At 37.8% G+C, this 23,780-nt stretch overlaps 1 protein-coding gene across 2 annotated transcripts in view; it reads right to left on the bottom strand.

Annotated features, from left to right (window-relative positions):
- The window catches only part of MEGF9 (multiple EGF like domains 9), an 84,918-nt gene that overhangs the window by 13,066 nt on the left and 48,072 nt on the right, over nt 1–23,780 (bottom strand). For both annotated transcript variants that reach the window (XM_054726928.1, XM_054726929.1), the window contains exon 2: nt 20,778–20,979. In XM_054726928.1, coding sequence (XP_054582903.1) covers nt 20,778–20,979 — 202 coding nt within the window. The remainder of the gene's footprint in view (nt 1–20,777; nt 20,980–23,780) is intronic.

The raw sequence follows: 23,780 nt of genomic DNA, 5'->3' as shown, positions 1-23,780 counted from the left end.
GCCAGCAGCCACGCAATTGGCCACCCCGAGTTCCACCACCAGCGTCTTCTGCAGCGCCAGCCGTTTAAGCCGTGGGGAGGAGTGGGGGTTGGGGACGCGCGAGTCCCCGTCCCCCCACCCCCACCCCGCTCCTACCGCCAGCCAATCGGCCACCCTGAGTCCCGCCCCCGCGCCTCCAGCCGGCCCAATCGTGGGAGTAGCGGAGTGATGGTAATTAGTATATTACCATTTTATTAGGTATGATTTACTTTTTCTTAGATGACCATTACATTAATATCACCTCTTTCCAAACAGTGAAACTTAAATCTCTGTTGTCATTTTCAAGTCCTCTCTACCCCATGTTCTTACAATCACTCACTCAAATCCAATATTTCACTAATTTATATCAAATTTTCTTTCAAAATATCTCTTGGTATTGTTATTTCCTCTACAAATATTTATCTTAGAATGTCTTTCCTTCTCCACCTCTCAAAAATTTCCTGCTATCACACTCATCTTTTTCTATGAAACTTTTCTCTAAAGAGATCTTTTGGCTTCCTGACTTCACATTCTCTGCACCATAAATTTTAACCTTAACTATGGTCTGTTCTATATTCATTTATCTATCTATCTATCATCTATCTATCTATCTATCTATCTATCTATCTATCTAAAATAAAGATGCTAATTAACCGGGACGCTGTAACGGGTCGACCCGACGGGAGGAGGTTGCACGCACAGCATCGGGGGCGGGGTGGCAGGGGCCTCCATGCGCCTGCCCTGGGGGCGGGCCTGATCAGCAGTGTCCGAGGCTGCTTCAAGGACCGAAGAGGGAGGCAGGGCTGGACCAGCGACTCGAGGGTGGGCGGCACCGCGTGATTTCAAATCGCGTGCTGGGCTCCTAGTATATATATAAAACTCTTGCTTCTCTAATTACATTGTTAAAGACCTGAGGCAATGACTGTATCATGCAGGGTTTTTTTATTATCCTCAAGACATAGCACAAGCCTACAGATAGTGTACTATAACTATTTTCACTTCATACATCTTACTTGGTAAGTTTTCTGAGTCTAGGGACTGTACTTTGCCATCTTAATATCCTCAGAGTCTAGTACAGTACCTGGTTTGTTGTAGGAACCTAAAATATACTTGACAAATAAATGGACAATAAATACACAAACTGAATGTTAGAGCTAAGTACTGGAAGGGAAAAAAGTGAAGGGCTATACTAGTTACCCTTCAGAACAGCTAAGATTCTTCCTTTTTTTCCAACAGTATAACCCTTCTTTATATGCTCATTCTGTATCTCAAATTTTTACACTGCATCTGAGTAGATTTTGGCACCAGTGATATTGAATGGGAGACAATCCAAGGTAGAACTTCTTCTCAATATAATTTTTTAAAAGAAATTCAGCTCCTAATAATGAGTCCCCATGGTGTTATTAGTTTTAGCTCAGGAGCCCAACCTCAGATTGTTAATACTTACACATATCATCAGTTAAAGTAATCCCCTACTATTTCCCATATTCCTATTTCTGTAGTAAAAATGGAAGTTCTAAATTTGAGAGTTATTGGAACTTTGGGTTAAACTTTGCAGAATGGAAGTAAAGCAACTTTCAACTCTGTGTATTCTACTTGTAGCATACAAACCTAAGAAATATTGTTTTATGTGAGATAATATATAAATAAATAGAAGCCTGGCTTCCAAAAAGGAGTAGAAAAACAGTTCAACATGGAATGTTTTTTAGGGTTTTCCTCAAACAAAACCAGTCCAGAAAGGAAAGAAAGCCAGGCTTCTATTTGTAACATATCTTAAAAGTCTTGTATCCAGAGAAGTAACCTATCAACATCTTTCTATCTTAAAGCTGCCCAGTATATTGGGTTGGTTATTCAATTTCTTGACTAACAAATAAATTTACAGAAAATGTAAAATAAAAGCATCTAAAAGCAGGCGTGATGATGATAAAAACAATGAGCCATTGTTCATTAAGGGACTGTCAATTATATATTCTCTCTAATCCTCAAAATAACTCTACTAGGTAAAGGTCATAATCCTCATCTTACTATTGAGGAAATGCAAAAAATTTAAAATTATTGTCCACACCTAGCAATTATTTATACAAAGATAGACTTTCCCCCTATACCATGCTACTTATCCTTCCCTAAGTTTGACTCTAAATTTCTACAAGAAATTTGCCTGCCAAACAACTTGACACCCCTTGAGTATCAAGCTTCATTATGTAGCTTCCAAGCACCACAATTCACCATTTATTTAAGTTCTAATCCCAGTGAGCTGTTTCTGCCTTACCCAGAATAAACTCTCATCTCTTTTCTCACTGCCAGAAAATTTTAGGACTTCCTAAACAAAAGCTAAGAGGTATTAGTGCTTGAAGAGAAACTGACTAGCAAAGTCCAAGGTTCTCAGAAGACAAATCCCAAAAATTGTGATGCTTAGTTAAAGCTTAATTAAAATCAATTAAAATTTGTACTGATCATAGTATAGACGATGAGCATTGTTTTCAAAATGCTACAGAAATTGATTACTAACAACCATGTCTCTTAAGTAACTTTGCAAAAAAAATTTAAAGAGAAAATTTATATATATACAGTCTGTGATATATATACAGTCTCACACAGAACTATCCCAAGTTACTTAAAGATCTAGTATTGAAAATGTGTGTTCATCAAAATGAACTTCAGGAATACCTTATGACTCAACAAGAAGTAACCAGTCAATTTAAGTCTTGCTATATTGAAAATTATAAAGTATATAACATACCTTTCAGAGAATGGCTAACAACAGTTCACTAGTTCACTAGCCAAATTCCAAAGCTTTTAAAACATTAACCAAAATAGGCTTGCTTCTAATTTCTCTACAGACATTAGATTATTCAGTATATAGAAGAATAAATAGTTATTTTTAATGACAGTGTTTGCCCAATTCACCACCTATAAGAAAAAAGGTATAATCTTAGAATACCTAATAATATAATATTAATAATTAATTAATATTATTGTTAATTAATAATATATTACTATTATAAGGTACAGCCAGTGTTCTCAAAGTAGATGCTATTCTTTTAAGTGGACTTTCCTTTTGTAATTCTGCTCTGGGCATTCGGAAGACTAATTTAAGCAGGCATCTTTCTCCCTGGAGTATATGATCATTAGCTGATGATTTTTTTTAAAAATCCATGAATGGCTTTAAGAATCTTGATAAGCAGTTAACTAGTCTAGACACCATGCTTCACTTTTCTTGGGCAGATTTCAAAACAATAGGAAAGAAGATGCTTTTTTCTCTCTTTTTAAAAAATATACAGAATGGAGTGGGGAAGTTTAATTGTGAGGCTGCTCTAGTAGGCTTTTCTACCATGCTACTCATGGCCCATGGCCAAGCTCTGCATGTATAAGAATTAAATCACTCAGCAAATATAAAGCTTCCCCTGTGTGACTTCTTTTATAGAATAAAGCCTTTACAACGCCCCCTTTCATGGTATCCCTCTGTTAAAAACTGCTGAATGCTTTTTGAAGCAAAGGTCAATGATATAAATGCAAGGAAGAAAAAAAAAAAGTGGGTCTGTTAACAAACCACTTATGCTTATCCATAGGTTTGAAATGAAAGAACCAAAGACTCACATATTCATACCTAGAGAATAAGAGCAAAGAACTGGAGTTTGAATAGAAGTCAGAAATCTATACTACTGAGATAAACTAACAAAGAATTTAAGATAGAACTGCTCATCTGATGTCACTCTTTATAGATGAGTTAGCTGCTAGTAAAGTATAACATGGTATAGAGAATTATCTCAGAAAAAAAGAATATATAATTAATTATAAAGTAAGCACAAGCATTGTAGAACTAAGCTACACTAAGTATAACTACAAATATACTACACATATCTTACACTATCCCAAATGGAATTGTCAGATTTTCTTATGGTTGTAAGTGCTTAGAGACTTTATCACACTCATAGGTGTGAACAACTATTACAAATTTTGAACACTTAAAATTATTTCTTAAAATGTAAACAAGTAGTATGTTTTCTGAAATGAAGCTATTAATATTTCAAAAGGAAATTCAACGGTGTTTTATCTCAAGATAGGGTAAATATTTATGTCATACAAGCATTAACCAAAATGTCCTTTTAAAGGTTTTGTTTTGTTTAAGATGAATGGGTGGAGAATCTTCAGAATTTCCATTATTTTATCATCACACTGGCTAGGGTGGGAAGGGTGGAACACAGGAAGGGAGGTATCAGGGTCTATGGAAATTTCATAGCCTGAGGAGATAGGGAGAGCAAATTCCAGTTCTGCTGGTAACTAGCTGGGACCAAGTACTTATTCCATCTTGGACTCAGTATTCTCATTTGTAAAATGAAGGCAATTATACCAAACTCTGAATGGTTACTGTGAAAATTAAAGATTGCATATTGCATATGTCTGGCACATAATCAGTACTCAAAAATGAAAGAAATATGAGGATAATAACAATGTCCTAGAACTTGAATTTTTCCCTGAGAATTGTAAGGAGAATGGGTTAGGATCTCTAGTAGGCAAAGATAGACAGACTAAGTTATTTACTTTTCAAATTCTGTTAACAAACTTGGAAAAATTGAAAGAATTTATAGGGTAATTACTAGATTGAAGCAAATGTGGCTAGGAAAAGAAAGCATATTATTGAACACATGGTAGAAAAGGTTTTTGGAAAGAGAATTAAAAATTGAGAAGGGAAAGGATCAGCAACTCCTACATTAGGCGGGACCAAAGCCAGGGAGACCTGATGTGCTTTTGTACCAACTAGCTAAATGATTTAACCTTTTTTTTAATTGTCATATGTCTTGGCATGTTTTGTTATAAAAAACATTGTCTATTTTCTTCCTAATATTTACAAGCTACAAATTGTATGTATGGCATACCTTTAGCTATCATGTTATTAATTTTAACTCAAGCAGTCACAAAATAACCAAAGATACAGTTCTAGTTAGGGGAAATTAATTTATTAAGAAGCTTTATTTTTTCCTCTTTCCTCCTTCCTCAGACAGTTTACATATTGGCAGTCTATCATGGAAAGAACGAGAAATAGAAAAAATAGATAAACAAATGCATCTATTATTTTCTTCCTCTTTTTTAATAAATAAGTAAATTTAGTTTAGGGAGAGACTGAAAGTACTGAAATTGTCAGTAAATTGTGGATTACAAGTGCTCTCAATAATTTAAAAATAATATTAACAGAGAGCTAACTCTGGCTGGGTGGCTCAGTTGGTTGGAGCATAGTCCTGTACACCAATAAGTGGTAGGTTCGATTCCCCATCAGGGCACCTACCTAGGTTGCAGGTTCAATCCCCAGTATGGGCACAAATGAGAGGCAACCGATCGATGTTTCACTCTCGCATCCATGTTTCTCTATCTCTTTCCTTTTCCTCTCTCTCTTAAATCAATAATTAAAAAAAAAAAAAGACAGCTAGAAAACATTTTTCTAACTGGAAGAAGCTTTTACATAGGAAAATAAATTCTTAATTTCATGTCTGTGTCATATTATAAAGGTAATGAAAGAAACAATTTTTCCTCTTTTGTTATGAAATAAACTCAATAATTAAACATTTTGGCAAAAGACTATCTGCACTTAGTGTTCTTCTATCTACAATCATGGAAAAGACCATTATGCAATGAGCAAAGCTCCTTTTCTGGAGGGGGAAAAAATGATAGCTTTATTAGTTGAAAACATTGGGCCATTATGCTAAACATTCCTTATATTTTTTAAAGTAAATAGTCTAAAATATGTTTAGAGGAAATCCATATTCAGACAGAAAGTCTCAATTCTCAAAAAGGATATTACCTAAGTACAAAAATATTTTTTGATAGCTGATCTTACCAAAATCAAACTTAAACGTTTACTTAAAAAGTCAGAAGTAAAACTTAATGGCAAAGAAAAATAAAAAGTGTCATATTTCCCAAACCACAACTTGGGAAGATTAAGTTAATGTAACTAGGAAAGTTATGTCTTACTTCCGTGTTTTTTCTTTTTTTATGGAAGAAATACAGCCATAAGAATTCTCAAACCTACACGATTACTCCATTATTTGATCAAAATTTCTGCATTTCAAAAGTTCATTTAGAAAAGAGAAAAAGCATGAAGTCCAGTATAATCTTCTTGAAAAGAAGATGCTTCTCAAATATGTTAACATTTTTATTCTTTTGTAACCATTACAAAAGTTTCGGTGATTATTAATACTTGATTTGTATACATGCTATGTCACAAAAATTAAATCATAGTGCCTAGAATTTAGAACTCATTTTTTCACAGAAACGACAGCAAAAGCGGTGGCTTAGTTTCCAGAAGAGCAAACAAAAACAAAATGTTTACTAGTATACTGATAGTGCTGAGGACCAAGTCCTTTAAACCCAAGTCCTATGCCTTTGAGTTCTGAACCCTTAAGTGGTGGAATGGTCAGAAGGCAATATTAACATTTACTGAGTTCATACTATGGAGTTATAAACAAAATACATAGGACAAAACTTAAATATTTAAAAATAAAACTTCTTAAACTTGATGGGATCTCAGATCTCTATGAGAATCTATTGAAAGTTATTATATGTTACAGACCGCCTCCACAGAAATATGTACATATTCACCATTACATTTCACATGCTTCCCTCCTCTTAGGTTAAGAACTTCTGATCTCGAGCATAGGAGCATATACTAACCCAGAAATGAAAACCATGGGAATTTAATGTAACAGAAAGAACATGGGATATGGTTTCAAAAGACCTTGAATTGACTCTTATCACTCTGATATTTAATTAACTAGAGGCCTGGTGTACGAAATTCGTGCACGGGGGTGGGAGGTGTCCCTCAGCCAGCCTGCACCCTCTCCAATCTGGGACCCCTCTCACAATCCAGGACGGCTGGCTCCCAACTGCTCGCCTGCCTGCCTTCCTGATTGCCCCTAACCGCTTCTGCCTGCCAGCCTGATCACCCCCTAACCACTCCCCTGAAAGTCTGATGGATGCCTAACTGCTCCCCTGCCAGCCTATTTGCCCCTAACAGCCTGGTCACCCCTAACTGCCCTCCCCTTCAGGCCTGGTCACCCCTAACTGCCCTCCCCTTCAGGCCTGGTCCCCCCAACTGCTCTCCCCTGCAGGCCTGGGTCTCCCCCAACTGCCCTTCCCTGTAGGCCCGGTCGCCCCCAACTTCCGTCCTCTACCAGCCTGGTCCCCCCCAACTGCTCTCCCCTGCAGGCTTGATTGCCCCCAACTGCCCTCCCTTGCAGGCCTGGTCCCTCCAAACTGCGCTCCCCTGCTGGCCTGATCACCCACAACTGCCCTCCCTTGCAGGCCTGGTCCCTCCCAACTGCCCTCCCCTGCTGGCCATCTTGTGTCCACATGGGGGCAGCCATCTTGTGTGTTGGAGTGATGGTCAATTTGCATATTACTCTTTTATTAGATAGGATAGAGGCCTGGTGCATGGGTGGGGTGGGGGCCAGCTGGTTTGTCCTGAAGGGTGTCCCGGATCAGGGTGGGGGTTCCCTTGGGGCATGGGGCGGCCTGGGTGAAGGGCCTGTGGTGGTTTGCAGGCTGGCCACGCCCCCCGGTGACCCAAGCGGAGGCCCTGGTATCTGGGATTTATTTATCTTCTATAATTGAAACTTTGTAGCCTTGAGCAGAGCCAAGCCTCCTGCTTGCTCCATGGCTGCAGCCATTTTTGTTGGGATTTATTTATCTTCTATAATTGAAACTTTGTAGGGGAGGCCAAGGCAGGCCAGGGCTGCAGGAGCTTGGCTTCCTCCATCGCCTGGGGCAACCCAAGCCTCCTACTCTCTCCAGCTCTGTGGCTGCTGCCATTTTTGTTGGGATTTATTTATCTTCTATAATTCAAACTTTGTAGCCTTGAGTGGAGGCCTGGGCCCGCCAGGGTGTGCAGAAAGCTTGGCTTCCTCCATTGCCAGGGAAACCCAAGCCTCCTGCTAGCTCTGTGGTCACAGCTATCTTGGTTGGGTTAATTTGCATACTCACTCCTGATTGGCTGGTGGGCATGGCTTGTGGGTATAGCAGAGTGATGGTTAATTTGCATATTACTCTTTTATTAGATAGGATATCCAAGCTTGGGCTCATTATGGAACCTTTCAATTAATATTTCTCATCTTTAATTTGATGGAATACGTCCTTATCTACCTCTTGGGATTGTTTTTAGAACCAAATAAGAAAATGTACAGGAGAAAAGAATACTGTTTATTGTAAATGACTTTGTAAGTAGTTATTAACATTCCCTGGAAACTACTGAATTTATAAATACAGGCACAAGTTTGGAAAACCCAAATTATTGAAACATATGAGATAAATAATACCAGAGAATTCACTTAATACATAAAGAACCGAAATAATAAAATTAACAATTTTTAACCTAGTCCTATATACTTTGAATGCCAAAGTAATCATAGCCGAAGCAGTTATGTACCTTTTTCATAGGAAACCCAGAGAAACTTCAAGTCAAAATATATCTCTCTCTGGAATTAAAAAATTTAGATATTTTGAGTGGAAATCAAGTCCAAGGAGAAAAAAGATGAATAGTCCCATATTTCTCTCTCTACCCTCTAGGAAACATTTCTTGCTATGAAAAGAACCATCTGAGATGGAAAAAGTCATGCCGATTTAATTTTCTTTCAAGGGACAGATGAAAAGACAAAGCCTTCTTTGTGGCAACAAGCATCCTTCTATTTCAGCCTAAGTCTAACATAAGTTTGAGAAGCTCTTCTTTTAAAACTTTAGAGAAAAAATGTATTTAAAACATTAAAATAGGCTGTGAATTTGATTGAATATTCTAACCACAATGTCATACATCTAAAATGGTAGATATCTATGCCACCAGAATAAGTCTATTTCCTTATCCTGATTCTTCTTCTGGACCTCAGGTTAACAATTATCCAGAAACAACTTTGTCCTCATAAGAATACAGTAATATGCCCTAACCGGTTTGGCTCAGTGGATAGAGTGTCAGCCTGCGGACTGAAGGGTCCTGGGTTCAGTTCTGGTCAAGGGCATGTACCTTAGTTGCGGGCACATCCCCGGTAGGGAGTGTGCAGGAGGCAGCTGAATTGATGTTTCTGTCTCATCGATGTTTCTAACTCTCTATCCCTCTCCCTCTTGCCTTCCTCTCTGTAAAAAAAAGTCAATAAAATATTTTTTTTAAAAAGAATACAGTAATATTATCCATATTCCCTTGACTAACTGCTCCAAATAACAATTCTATTAACTTTTTATTTAGAAATAATACTAGATTTAAAGAAAAGTTGTCAAGATAGTACAGACAGTTGTATATCATTCACCCAACTTCCGCTTACGTTAACTTATCATATAAACATGGTATACTCATCAAAACTAAAAATTATTAACAGTGCTATAATTTTTAGTACTATTAACTAAACTATCTACTATTATATTTAATCTAATTTTTATACTACTGTCCTTTTTCTATTCCATGATCCAATCAGGATATCACCTTATATTTGCTTGCCTTATCTCCTTAGCCTCCAATCTGACAGCTTCACAGCTTTCCTTGTCTCTTATGATCTTGAAGCTTTTGAAGAGTACTGGTCAGATATTTTGTAAAATGTTTACCAATTTGATTTTCCTTGATGTCTTGTCACAATTAGACTGAGGTTATACTGGGAAAGAATATCACAGAGATAATGTGCTCTTCTCATTGCATCTTATTAGGGACTACATGATAACTATATATATAACTTATTACTGATTATGTTATTATCTTGATCATGCAAATGAGAATTTTTCATGTTAGGAATCTGTCCATATGAGAGCTAAACTTAGTATGGTTATCATGCTTATTTAGAAAATAAGCAGAGGTTCAGCCACTCAATTAATAAACTCTAGGACCTACTGAAGGCAGTCTAGTCAAACAGGCATTGGTTTGAGCCTGTTTCTGCCACTTACTAGTCTGTTGGGGGGCAAATTATTGGAGTCTCAGTTTTTTCATCTGTAAAATAATACCACTTCAATCAGTTGCTATTTTATCCTTATAAGATAGTATATATAAAGCATTTAGCCTGGGACATAATAAATATTCAATAAATGTTAATGCTGTTCATTCTGGACTAGATAGTGGTAGTAATAATGTTAATGTATTGGCCACGTTATGTGACATTTTCATCTTAGAAGGAAGTCAAACTACAGATCAGAAAAACACTATATGTTTGTAAGATTTTAAAAACTTTAAGTGCAGTAAAATGTCCTATCAGAGAGATATTTAACTTGAGATTAAATTTGTAGTTCCTTTTTTAGCAAGAGAAGTTTATAATGGCTTTACCATTTGGGCAGGGATAGAAAAAAACCTGGAAGTAGGTCTTCCTGACTGGGTGAAGAATCATTTAAGTTAGGTTTCCCTTAGTTATGTAAGTATAGAGTGAACAAGCCCCACTGTTTATAGAGAAGGATTTAATAAGACCTTTTGAAAACCGGAAGAAGGGGGGTTAGGAATTTGTTAGGTAAAACATTGTATAAAATGTCCTCCACCAGTACTCTTGGAGCTGGCTTGCACAGTGGGATGTGGATGTGTGTATAAAACTGAAGGAGATGATTGTTAAGATCTATAACTTAGGACCCCCAATTTAGAGCATTTTTTTAAAGAACTGGCACAAAGGGAGTGGGTTTATCCTCCCTTAAAGAATTGTTGCTGGACCAATAAAAACTTCATCAGAATAGTGAACAAGCATCATCTGTCAGGTTGTTCAGGGCCAGGCCTCAACCCATGTAGGAGTGGCAAACAACAATATCAGCGAACTAATCAGAATCATGTTCCCTTAATACTTAGCATGAGAGGAAGATTGACTCCTAGAGTTATTTAAAAAATAAAGTAATTAATTGGTGGAGAATGGGTTGCTTCAAAAGGAGGGCACTGGATTTATGCTACTGAGGTATATGAGTGTCAGAGGAATTGACTGGGAAAAAACAGGTATGCCTAAATTTGAACTCTATTTGTAGAAAAGTTTGTCAGTTACATAAGCTTTCGACTTCCCCATATCTATTATATTTGTTCCCCAAACAGGCCTTATTATAAAGATGAGTAGTTTTAAAACTCTTAAAAAATAAAGGGCCCTTGAATTAATTTTAGCAACACAGAAAGAACATGAGTATGGGGACACTGCTTGACATTCAGCAGCAAAGCTTATGGAGGCATAAAAATACCAGGGGATACAGTGGGTGGGAGCAACTACTGAAGCAGAGGAAAACAGATTCAATTTCTGCAGCCTGCAGCAAAGGAAGAATGGTAAGCACGGGGAGAGGGTATGCCTGAGAAGGAACCCTAGGACTGAGCAAATTCTTAAATTCAACTGAGAAATACAAACTACCTTTATATTTGTATGTATGTATTAATGCAAAAATCACAAACTTTCTAGAGAATTATGCACAGAAACACTGCATATCACCATTCTCATTATTCTCCATTCTTTCAATATTCCACCCATTCTCACTATTATTACTCTAATTTTGGCCCTCACTAGTTTTCATTCTGTCTCTAATCTTCTCCTATTTATCCCCATCCATTCTACTACTGCTGGAACACAGTGCTGACCGTTCTTCTGCCTAAAAATTGCTTTGTGAATAAAATCCAAATAATTTGTCAGGCCCTTACGGCCCTCTGTGACCTGACCCCAGCAGGATTTGTCAAACTCTCCTCTACCCCTACTTCTCTTCCACCTTACATCCTGTGTAAGCACATCTCTGAGACGTTAATCTTGCTGTTTCCTGTTCTGTAATGACTTTCCCACTTCTGTCTAAATCCTTTCCTTTCTTCAAAACTAAGTTCAAAAGCTATCTCCTCAATGAAATCATCTCCGATTTTTCCAGCTATAAATGATATCTCCCAGTTTCATAACCCCCTTGACTTTTTATCTTAATGTTTTATGATGTGGGTCAGTTTTGTATATATTTCTTAGTGACCTTACTAGATCAGAAGCTCCTTTGGTCTTCCATTGTCCTGTTTATCTTCTGTTTCCCACAAGGCCTATTAAAGTATCCAGCACAAAATGTGTTGAACAAATAAATACCCTGGTACCAAATACAGCATTTGTATGAACTTGGTTTTTTGTACTATTAACATATCCATAACTACAGACTTGAGGGAGCCACTCAGAAGAAACATAATATTTTAATATTATCAATAACAAAACTTTTAACTTTAAAATATTTCTTTTAAAAATTTCAAACTCACCTAGAAGTGGCTTAAAAGAAATGAAAAGCATAAAAGAGTCTGTAAAATGGTTTAGGGAAAGTAACATGTTTGATCAACAGCAACTACATCAATTCACTGAGACATGTTAATGTTCACAAAGGTCACCGAGAGCTGGTGGGGGAAAAGTATGGCGATGCTTGTTTTTGTTTTATTTTCTCATTCATTTGACTAGAGCTGATATCTAAGTAATAATTAGAAGACCAGGAGGACAGATCATGTCCTGTTGAATGGAGGATTTAAGATAGAAATGCACTGAAAAACACACAGAGCTTTCCAAACTGTAATAGCATTATTTACATTTAAACCTCAATACACTCAGAGCCTTTTTCTGAATAAGCCCCTGTCTGGCCATTTGTTAACATTCAAGTTTTAGTCTAATTTGTTTTACTATAAATTTAACATGATACTTGGTATAATGTGCTTAAAATATCTTCTAAGACATAAACCATGTGGTACTGTACAAAATTTATTGAAGCAAATGAATCACGATAGGTCAGAGGCTGAGTAGAGTTAGCTGCTTTTGATCAAGATGGTTAAAATTCTACCTTCAAGGAAAAAAATATTAAAATGTACCCAAAAAAAGTAATTTAAACTACAGATGGGTATGATTGCAAGAATAATAATAGGGGTATAGAATAAAGTTATTTTAAAATTAAAGCTATGAGGCTTTATTCTGTTTTCCTCTAAAACAGCATGAAAAATGCAAGTTAAAATTTCTTGACTTTGGTACACTATGTGTATGCAACTGTCTACCAGACATCTCTATCTGAATATCCCATGGTCACTGAATGAGCATGTCTGAAAATCAACATCATCATCATGTCCCTCCAACTTGCTTATTTACCTATATTCTTATCCAGTTAATAAAATATTTTTTCAGTCATGTGCCCATGTGAGAAAGAAATATGGGAGCTATTTTTTTGTCTCTTATTCTATACATACATCAACTATCTAATCTTGTAGATTTTATCTTCCAAATATTTCTTACATTGGTTGTCTGCTCTCCAGCACCATTGCCAGTGCCAATGTCAATGCTTTACATCAGGCCTTTAACCTCTCTTGCTTGGATTATTATAATAGCCTTCTCGCCGGTCTCCTTGCCTGAGTTCTCTGTCTTTATCCACCAGACTTCTGATAGAATAATTTTTCTAAAAAGCAAATCTGATATTACTCTTACTCAATATTCTTCACTGGATAAAATAACTTGCATGGCACACAGCAGGTCCTTCATGGCCTCGCCCTATTTATTCTTCATTCAATCTGTTAATTCATCAAATATTTACTGAGACTACTTTGTGCAAGGCACTGTTCTAGGTGTTAGTGATACAACAAAAGGCAAGTCTCATGTCTTAGCATTCCCCACTCTCCTTCAACTCCTCCTCTCCACCATTATCAAGTACTAGAGGCCCGGTGCATGAATTCCTGCACGGGTAGGGCCCCTAGGCCTGGCCGGCAATCAGGGCCCATCTGTGGGGCAACCAGCGGGGTGATGTGGCGGGGTGGGGGGGCGGTGCTGGCACCCGCCTTGGCTGGCCTGGGGCCTGCAGGCTGGGGGCAGCTCCTGCATTGGAGCATCTGCCCCCTGGTGGTCAGTGCACGTCATAGAGACCGGTCATTCCGCCAGTCATTCCACTGGTCAGTCCATTTGCATATTAGGCTTTTATTATAGAGGATTCCTTGCCTTCAAGAAATAACCTCTTGCAATCTACTTAAAGATGCCTTAATTTTTTTATACAAACTTCTACTCATCCTTCAAGTCTCAATTTAGATGCAACTTTTTCTCTCAAGACCTCTCTGAATTGCTTATGCACTTTATGAATATTCATATTTTACTTGCATTTCTATCTTTCCTCTAACAGTAAGTTTCTTGAGCACAGGGATTATAATGTCTTTGGACACATAATTGGCAAATGCAATGTCTTTATTCAGTGGAACAAGTGAATAAAATGGCAAAGCTTTCCTCAATAACTAATTGTACCTAGTGATCAAATAATTTTTTCTTGATCTTTCAGAATTACAGGCAAAGTAATAAGAGTTTATACAAGCAGCTGTTATTCTCAATTATTACACAAAAGATGATTTTCAGAGCCCCATATGAATGTGAACCTTGGAGGTTTTGTCATCTTTCTACCTGACATTTATTTCAGCATAATTTTACTTCATGAGTAAAATTTTGCCCTCTGTCCTGGGGCACAGTCCCATAATTAAAAGTGCAAAATACTGCCCTGGCTGGTTGTTCAGTGGTTAGAGCGTCAGCCTACAGACCAAAGGATCACATGTTTGATTCCCAGTCAGGGACACATACCTTGGTTGCAGGCTTGATCCCCGGACTTGATTGGGGCGTGTGGGAGGCAACCAGTCGATGTGTCTCTCTCACATTAATGTTTCTCTCTCCCTGACCCTTCTCTCTCTGCCTCCCTCTCACCTTCTCTCCCTCCTACCTCCCTTCCACTCTCTCTTTGAAAATCAATGGGAAAAATATCCTTGGGTGAAGATTTTTTTTAAAAGTACAAAGTAGTAAATATTTCAAAATACACTGTATAGCAGCAACCACAGATTTTATGAAAAGGATATTACACCACTACAGAATTTCTTTGCTATCTTACAGACAGTCTAAAATGATGCATCTTAACATACTATGAATACATTTTTAAAAATCTCAAATACGTATATAATTGTCTAGATATAAAGTCAGCCCTGAAATATTTTTTAAGAGCTGTATTAAAAGACTCGGGCTCTCCTCACTAGACATACTGCTCTTTGAGATAAAATGCTATGTGATTTCTTCATTTGTTTATTAAACATATGTCCAAATGTAAATCATGAAAACATTAGAAATGAATTCCAAAAGCAAAAATGAAACGTTAATATTTTATAAACCAACTCTGTCCCAGTTAAACAGGTTGGAACACCAATGGTGATGTGAGGGGGTGGCCATCTGTCAGAACATAAAGGACTTTGTTTTTGTACACAAAAACATTGCTCAACCCACATCTGGCGCCTGTAGCCAAATTCTACGCTCACTGGGACAACTCCCACTAAAATATATTGGCATAAAGAACATGGAAATAAATTTTTAAAAAGCCAGCTGTTTGTTCCCAGGGTATTAGATATATGAGAGAAGTCAGTCAGAATTGAGTCCATTTTACTACTTCTATTTATTTTTAAAAAGGGAACAGGGAGTTTACAATAGAAAAGAATTTGAGTAGGTGTTAAGAGATCAGATTTTTTTAATCTCTCTGTATAATCTTATAAAATTCATTTGCATTCACTTTTTTAAAAAATATATTTTTATTGATTTCAAAGAGGAAGGGAGAGGGAGAAAGAGATAGAAACATCAATGATGAGAGAGAATCATTGATCGGCTGCCTCCTGTACACACCCCTTACTGGGGATTGAGCCAGCAACCCGGGCATGTGCCCTTCACTGGAATCGAACCCATGACCTTTCAGTCCGCAGGCCGACACTCCATCCACTGAACCAAACCAGCTAGGGCTGAATTCACTTTTTTTTCCCTCTTGATACAGTCATCTCATCTCTCTAACTTCCCAAATCATAATTTGGAAAGCACATCTTAGTTCCTACCTTCTCTTGAACACCTTTCCTTATTAGTTCAGCTTATTCCTGTTTTTCTCCCACTGTAAACTACTCTACTTAGAAATTTAGCACTGTTTTGAATTGGTTTTAGCAGCTTTGCATCTTTTATTGGTCTTGCATAAATTACACGTTTCTTCACAAAAGCAAAAGCAGTATTGTTTTCACTCCAAAGGTTTTAGTCCTCTTTTGTAAGTCACCAATCCTATTCCTCGCTTTTTTTTTTATTAAAACAGATTTGACACAAAGAAATGTTAATATAATAGATATTGTAATTGATAATTATTCATTGAAGGGCTGATCCTCTGATGCTCTCAATTTCTACTACGTTTTCACCAAGAAGTTATTCATATAGCATGACCATCACATTGAAGTCAGGGTCTGATTACCAGAGTACAACCATAAGAAATTCCTATAGCCTGGCTGGCATGGCTCAGTGGTTGAGCATCGACCCAGGAAACAAGAGGTCGCTGGTTTGCTTCCCAGATTATGGGTTCAATCCCCAGTGGGAACCATGCAGATGGCAGTCGATTGATGACGTCCTCTCTCATCAATGGTTCTATCTCTCTATCCCTCTCCCTTCCTCTATCTCTAAAAATCAATAAAAAGTATTTAAAAAGAAATTCCTATAAAATACCAAATAGTTTATTCCATAGCATCGAAGTTTCTTACAGTACTCACTCTCTTTGCTCAGTATCTGAGATTTTGAAAAAAAGCTGTACCAGCATAATGAATAGGAATACATAATCTAAGTCTAGATTGCAAATGTTTCAATCCCAACTCTTTTGCTTACTGGCTATTACCTTGTAAGTTAGACTAATTACCTAACTTACAATTCTTTTCTTGTGCAAATGAGAATAATAATAATAGTCTTGACCTGATATGGCTGCTCTGAGAAGTGAATTACTACTACATGCAAAGGGCTTGGGATAGTGTCTAGCACATGTTCAATTAATTTTACCTATTATTATTATTCTAAAATATAGAATGCCTAATATTAAAAGTTTAATAGGTATCTCTATGAAAATGGAAGAAAATATATCCATTAGAATAAATAATTTCTTCTTTAACCTACCCAAAAAACCCAAATACCTCAATCCCTACTCATAGCCAAGTCTGGTTGACTTAATCCTCCTTATTTGTGATTCACCAATTCTATTCTTTGCTTTAAAAAAAAAAAAAAAAAAGATTCAACTCCTAGGAAGTTATAGAGCTGAATCCATGTGCCAGTCACAATGTAAGTGGGCACACACACACACACACACACACACACACACACTTCTCACAAAAATCCTTTATGTTGTATATAATAATCTTATTTTACAGATGAAAACACTGAGGCCCAGAGAGGTCAAACATCTTAGTAACGATTATATAGTTAGTAAATGGCTAAACCAAGAATGGATCAAAATCTACTAATTTCAGATTCCAGTTCCTTTCTACTACACCTCACATATTTGCCTACAATTTCCTTTCTCCTTTAATTCACCTATATATAATTAATAGCAGAGCACAACACAGAGAAGTGTTTCCTCATAGTATACCATATGTTCTTGCCAAAGCACATAGTTCTGCAACTTCCCTTTCTGTTTCTCTAATTTCAGGTCAATTTAACTTCCTTTCTGATGGTAAGAAATGTGGTGCTTCGAGGTACACATGTTTTCCTTCTAAAGATTTCTTTTAAGTACAGGCTTAGAAGTAAACATTTTTCTCTCTTTCCAGAAGTACTCAAAGCAAATGTGTTTGCATTATCTTATTTTAACAACTAGAAGCCCGGTGCACAGATTTGTGCATGGTGGGGTCCCTCAGCCTGGCCTGTGGGGATCAGGTCAAAACCCGCTCTCTGACATCCCCTGAAGGATCCTGGATTACGAGAGGGCGGTTCTCGGGTGACGCACCCCAGAATCGGGCTCCCTCCTCTTTGGTTCCGGGTCACCCAAGAACCGCCACTGACAAGTGACCACAGTTCGGCAGCTCCTGCATTGAGCGTCTGCCTCCTGGTGGTCAGTGCACATCATAGCTACTGGCTGGTCGGCCGGTTGCTTTTATATATAAATAGACTAGTGGCCCGGTGCACGAAATTCATGAACGGGGAGGGTTCCCTCAGCCCAGCCTGCACCCTCTCCAATCAGGGACCCCTTGGGTGATGGGATCAGGCCTAAACCGGCAATCGGACATCCCTCTCGCAATCTGGGACTGCTGGCTCCTAATTGCTCACCTGCCTGCCTGCCTGCCTGATTGCCCCTAACTGCCTCTGCCTGCTTGTCTGATTGCCCCTAACCCCTCTGACTGCCTGCCTGATTGCCCCTAACCTCTCTGCCTGCCTGCCTGATTGCCCCTAACTGCCTCTGCCTGCCTGATCACCCCTAACTGCCCTCCCCTGCCGGCCTGATCTCGCCCCTAACTGCCTCTGCCTTGGCCCCCACCACCATGGCTTTGTCCGGAAGGAAGTCGGACATCCAGAAGATGGCCGGTTGACCTGGTCTAATTAGCATATTACCCTATTGTTAGTACAGATATAGATAGATTATATTGGATAGGATTGCTTAAATGGGGGAGGGAGCCTTTTTCAGCAGGAGGAGATGCTCTTGGCAGACAAAAATACATAATCCCTATATCTGGACTGATAGCCAGCCATATGCACTATACTGCCAAATCGGTCATTAAAAAATTGAACCGCTTTCTTACACCTTACACCAAACAGCTGTTGCCCTTAAAACCCCTCCTCAGCCCCCACCTTAGGTTCTGCCTTCGAAGTTCACCCAGATTAGGTTCTGATTGGTCAGTTTCTATGCCAGTCAGCATCAGAAGATCTGCATCCTAGGCAGCCATTGGCTCCTCACAGTTCACCCAGATTTGGTTCTGATTGGTCAGTTTCAATGCCAGTCAGTATCTCCGGGCCTATCTCCGGGTCTGATCAGAGAGGCGGGGCTGATCAACAGCCACCCCAGGCTGCTGGCGAGCGGGCTAAACTGCTGATCTCTCGGAGAGAGAGAGGTGTGGCTGCTGGCCAGGACCAGAGAAAGAGAGAAGCAGGGTCTGATCCGAAGAGGCTGCAGATCAGACCCTGCTTCTCTCTCTCTCTCTCAGAGCCTCGCCAGCAGCTGCAGTAGCTGCTGATCAGCCCCGCCTCTCTCTCTCCCCAAGAGGTCAGCAGTTCAGCCCGCTCACCAGTCCCTGCCCATCGGAGCCTGCTGTGTGCGCAGCCTGGCATTTGGTTGAGCCTTTAGTCGTTACGGACCCTGGGTTTTTATATATTAGGATAGCAGTGAACAGGCCATTAGATACCAGAATGAACAAATCTCATCTTTTAAAATGGTAAGAAATGTGAACCTTCTGAATATAACTTGTGTAGGCATGTTTTGGGGGAGTAAAGGAAGCAATGGTAAGCAATGATTATGTTCTCAACCTCAATAGAGGAATTAACAGTTTTCTCATTATAAAAGCCATATGGTATAGTGATAAGAACACTGAACTTAGAAGACCTAACTTGGAATTCTTTCTCTGCCACTTACAACCTTTGTGATTTAATAACATACATAAAAGGAGTTGTGAGGATTAAGGGAAATAATTATGTAACATAACTAGCATCCTAAATTTGTTATTGTTGCACTTGAAATCATAAACTTCTTAATCAAATTCACTTCTATACTTTGAAGTACAATATGATACAATATTGTACAATAGTACACTATGATTTATGAAGCATACAAAATATCTACTGCTAAGTATAAAGAATCTTTTCTGCTACAGAGCTAAAAGTTCTTTAAAAATATTCCCTCATTGCCCTAACCCGTTTGGCTCAGTGGATAGAGCAATGGCCTGCGGACTGAAGGGTTCCAGGTTCGATTCTGGTCAAGGGCATGTACCTTGGTTGAGGGCACATCCCCAGTAGGGGGTGTACAGGAGGCAGCTGATCGATGTTTCTCTCTCATTGATGTTTCTAACTCTCTATCCTTCTCCCATCCTCTCTGTAAAAAATCAATAAAATATATTAAAAAAATATTCCCTCAGTAAGCTAACAATATTCCTTTCAAATTAAAACAAACCAGAATTTATTAAGTGATGTGTGCTAGGAATTTTATATACATTCTACTCATTTGGCCTTCACAACAACCTTGAGAACAAACTGAGACTCGGAGAAATGAAATAACTTGCCAAAAACACACAGCTCCTAAATGGCAGCAGATCTTGGATCCATTCTGAAGTTAGATTGATTCTAAAGCTTGTGCTCTTTTCTTTACATAACATCATCTCTTTGGCTTTCTGACATGGGGTCCACAAAAAGCTACATGTCTCATACAAAGTCAAAGAATAATTATTTTCAGTGTAGGAGAAGGCAAATCCTCAGATTTGTTCTACTAGATTAAGTCACCTCCAAATAACATATTATTTTAAAGGTAATTTTCAGACAATTTCTGCTTAATCTAGTTTTGGTCCCCAAAAATGTGCTGGTACATAAAGTGAACTCAGTCTTTTTCCCACTAGCTAAAGAAATTAATACATTTTCAAGTTTAAGCCTTAGATGTGCAAAGACACTGTTCTAGAATTTTGATAAGAGGAAAAAATAAATCAAAGAATACATTTCCTGAACCTCTAATGGCATGTTAATAAATAGAATTGTTTCCACCAGAAATGCCTGAACTTACTGCTTCCATAAAGCAGATTGCTTTCTCAATAATTTTTTTCCTCATGAAATTTAGAGAAACTATCACAAAGCAAAATTGGGACCCAGGTGCTTCTGAAGAACTAAATCTGTAAATTAGAAGCTTTGTAATCTTGACATTAAATATAACATAATATATATATAATGAGGTGATAAAAGTCTGTGAAATATTTTGTAAGTCTATGGCCACTCTCCCTCTTCATTTAAACCAGTCTGGTCCTTGAGAGCAGGAACATTATTATTTTTTTTAATCAAATAAAATTAACTTCACCTCTACCTTCTGCTGCTTACCTATTGCAGAGGATGCTGAGGGCTCCATGTGGGCTACATTCACATGGCAGACAGAGCCCAGAAGTGTGATTCAGGTAAAAGCCCTCCTTGCAGGTTTCACAGTGAAGCCCCTGATATCCTGGCAGACACTCGCACTGCCCTGTGGTCTGGTTGCAGCGATTCACATCCAGGCTTCCAACCACAGAGCAGTTACATACATATTCTGCAGAGAGAAGGAAAGAGACATTATTAACTAAGATTTAATGCTTTCTTAATAAAATGAACTCTATTTTTCTTAATCAATGTTCATGACAGCTTTGTATGGATAGATAAAACTAATTCAAATCCACTTTCTATTCTACTTAGTTCATTTAAATTGGGAAATATATATAGTAAAGTCATGAAACTATGTATCATTCATATTTATAAAAATGACATTTCAATTTCCTTTCCAGTACTCTTCATCTTCTAGCTCTTTGACCTTACAATCCAATGTGTGTGGGTCTATATCTATTATTAGTTTTTCTGGATTGTAAATTGCCAAAGGCAGGGCCTAAGCTTATCCACCAGGCACATGTTGAAAATGACAACTTATTAAATAACTAGAAGCCCGATGCACGAAGATTCATGCAAGAATGGGCCTTCCTTCCCCTGGCTCTCGGCACCGCCTTTCCACTCAGGCCCCAGAGCCGCCTCTTTCAGTTCCGGCCCCGCCTTCCCACGCTTCCCAGAGGCCCTGAGTGGCTGGGGCGATGCAGAACGCCCAGTTGCTCGGTGCCTGCATATGCAAATTAACCTGCCATCTTTGTTGGGTTAATTAGCATACTCTTGATTGGCTGGTGGGTGTTGCGAAGGTACGGTCAATTTGCATCTTTCTCTTTTATTAGTGTAGATAAATAATCCCATTGTATAGCTGAAAAAGCCTAAGGCTCAAATAGTTAACTGTGATAACTTACATAGATCAGACAAGATTGTGCTACAGCTAGAATCATAAGTTAATATGTTCTTCCCAGAAAGAAATTAACAGAGAATTGAAACTTTAAGGTGAGAAAATGATAAGATAAATCCCAGGTGAGAAAGTTTACTAGTATAGGGTCGTCCTGATCAGTGGGTTAAAACCAATCGCAATTTGAATCTCTTTCCCAAGTTAAAAGATTTAGAAAATAAACATTTCTTTAGATACATTTCAAACAGATCTTTAGATGAAGTTATTTAGAAGTCCTTAGTGTTACCCTTTTAATTCAGATACATTTAAAGGTCAGTTAGGATTTGGTTTGTGCTATTATTTATACTCATTTTATCAGGAAGAAAGCATTTTCAGCATAGTTTTGCAAACATGCAAAAACTTATAGTTAAAATAAACTGCAGATAAAACAAAACTTTGTACATATTTTAGGAATAGCCCCCATTCCAAAACAGCTATGAACCTAGGTTTTAAAAGCTCAGAGAAATCTATCATACAAATTATATTTCTGAATAGATAAGGTACTATATAAAATGGCATTATTCTGACAAAAGTTTAGCTCAAAAAAAAATCTTTAATGTAATTTTTGATGATTTCTTAAAAGTTACTAGATAACTGAAAATCCAGAGTTTTATAAAGGAGTTTATTTCTCTATTCTAGAAAAGGAAATTAACCTTCAAAAACATTTATGTCATCAGAAGCAGTTTATCCACACAAGTCAAAACAAAGGATTCCACACAGATATTCCCATGTGACCAACTCTATACCTTCCACATTTCTTCAGTTCCTAACCTTTAGTGTCAGCTTATCTCCCTGCTCTTTCCACCTCTTCTAATTTGTAAATTTACCAAAATAAAAAATATATATGGGTGAGTGATTATTTTATGTATATGTCAGGCTTGAGTGGTGAGTTAGTTACAAACCTAGAGTTAAATTCAGATTTCTTCAGCCCCAAACTTCAGAAAGGAATCAGCTTCCAATCTCAATCAATATTCTTATTTTTATTAGCTATATAAGCATGACATTTCTTTGACAGAGTTACATTTTCACATTATTTCTAGTGTGTGTGTGTGTGTGTGTGTGTGTGTGTGTGTGTGTGTGTGATTTTTGTAAATAAGGAAGCCATGTTTAGTGGTCTGTAAACCTGCCAATGACAACTTCATGGCAAGACCTTCACTCCACCAAAAATGACCAGAATGCTTAAAATAACACTTTTCTTCCAAAATATGGCAGAACTTCAACATGCATCCAAATTCCTCCTGCTGAACCAATTTCACCACAAGTTACCTAACCAAATTATACTAGTAGGGGCAAAACTAGCTAAAAAAAAAAATGTTTAATCAACTCTATAATAAAGACTGAGAATTTTGCTCTGGCCAGTGTGGCTCAGTTGGTTGGAGTGTTGTCCCATGGACCAAAGGGTCGCAGGTTCGATTACCAATCAGGACACATACCCAGGTTTCAGGTTCAATCCCTGGTCAGAGCACATACAGGAGGCAACTGATTGAAGTTTCTCTTTCATCTCTCTCTCTCTCTCTCTCTCTCTCTCTCTCTCTCTCTCTCTCTCCCCTTTCTCCTTCCCTCCCTCCCCTTCCCCCTTCCTCTTTGTCTAAAATCAATGAAAACATATCCTTGGATGAGGATCTAAAAAAAAAAAGACTGAGAATTTTATCCTATTATTTCCTTACTAATCTACGTTCATCTGAAACCTGAATCAGTATTCCCAATGAATAATCAGTAGTATTTTTTTTTAAGAACTCAAATTAATCTAAGAACTCTGAGGCAATACTAAGGTTTTTCTTCAGTAAAGTTTTAATGGCTACATCTTCAATACTAACCAAGTTCATTAGTTATTTCTATAGAGGCAATTCAAACTCTTCATTATCCCCTGAATATATTCTTTCTAGTCCCATCTTTGAACCTTTGCTCATTCTGTTCCTCTTGAAATGCTTTCTCCTCTCCACATATTCAAACCTATTTCAAGAATCAGTTGAAATTTACTCCTTCATAAATTCAAACTCTATTGTTTTTAGTGTGAATCCATAACATCTACCACTTAT

The sequence above is a fragment of the Eptesicus fuscus genome, chromosome 15 (genome assembly GCF_027574615.1).
Source record: "Eptesicus fuscus isolate TK198812 chromosome 15, DD_ASM_mEF_20220401, whole genome shotgun sequence".
NCBI lineage: Eukaryota > Metazoa > Chordata > Mammalia > Chiroptera > Vespertilionidae > Eptesicus > Eptesicus fuscus.
Note: the sequence above shows the minus strand (reverse complement) of the source record. Positions and strands in the feature narration are given on the sequence as shown.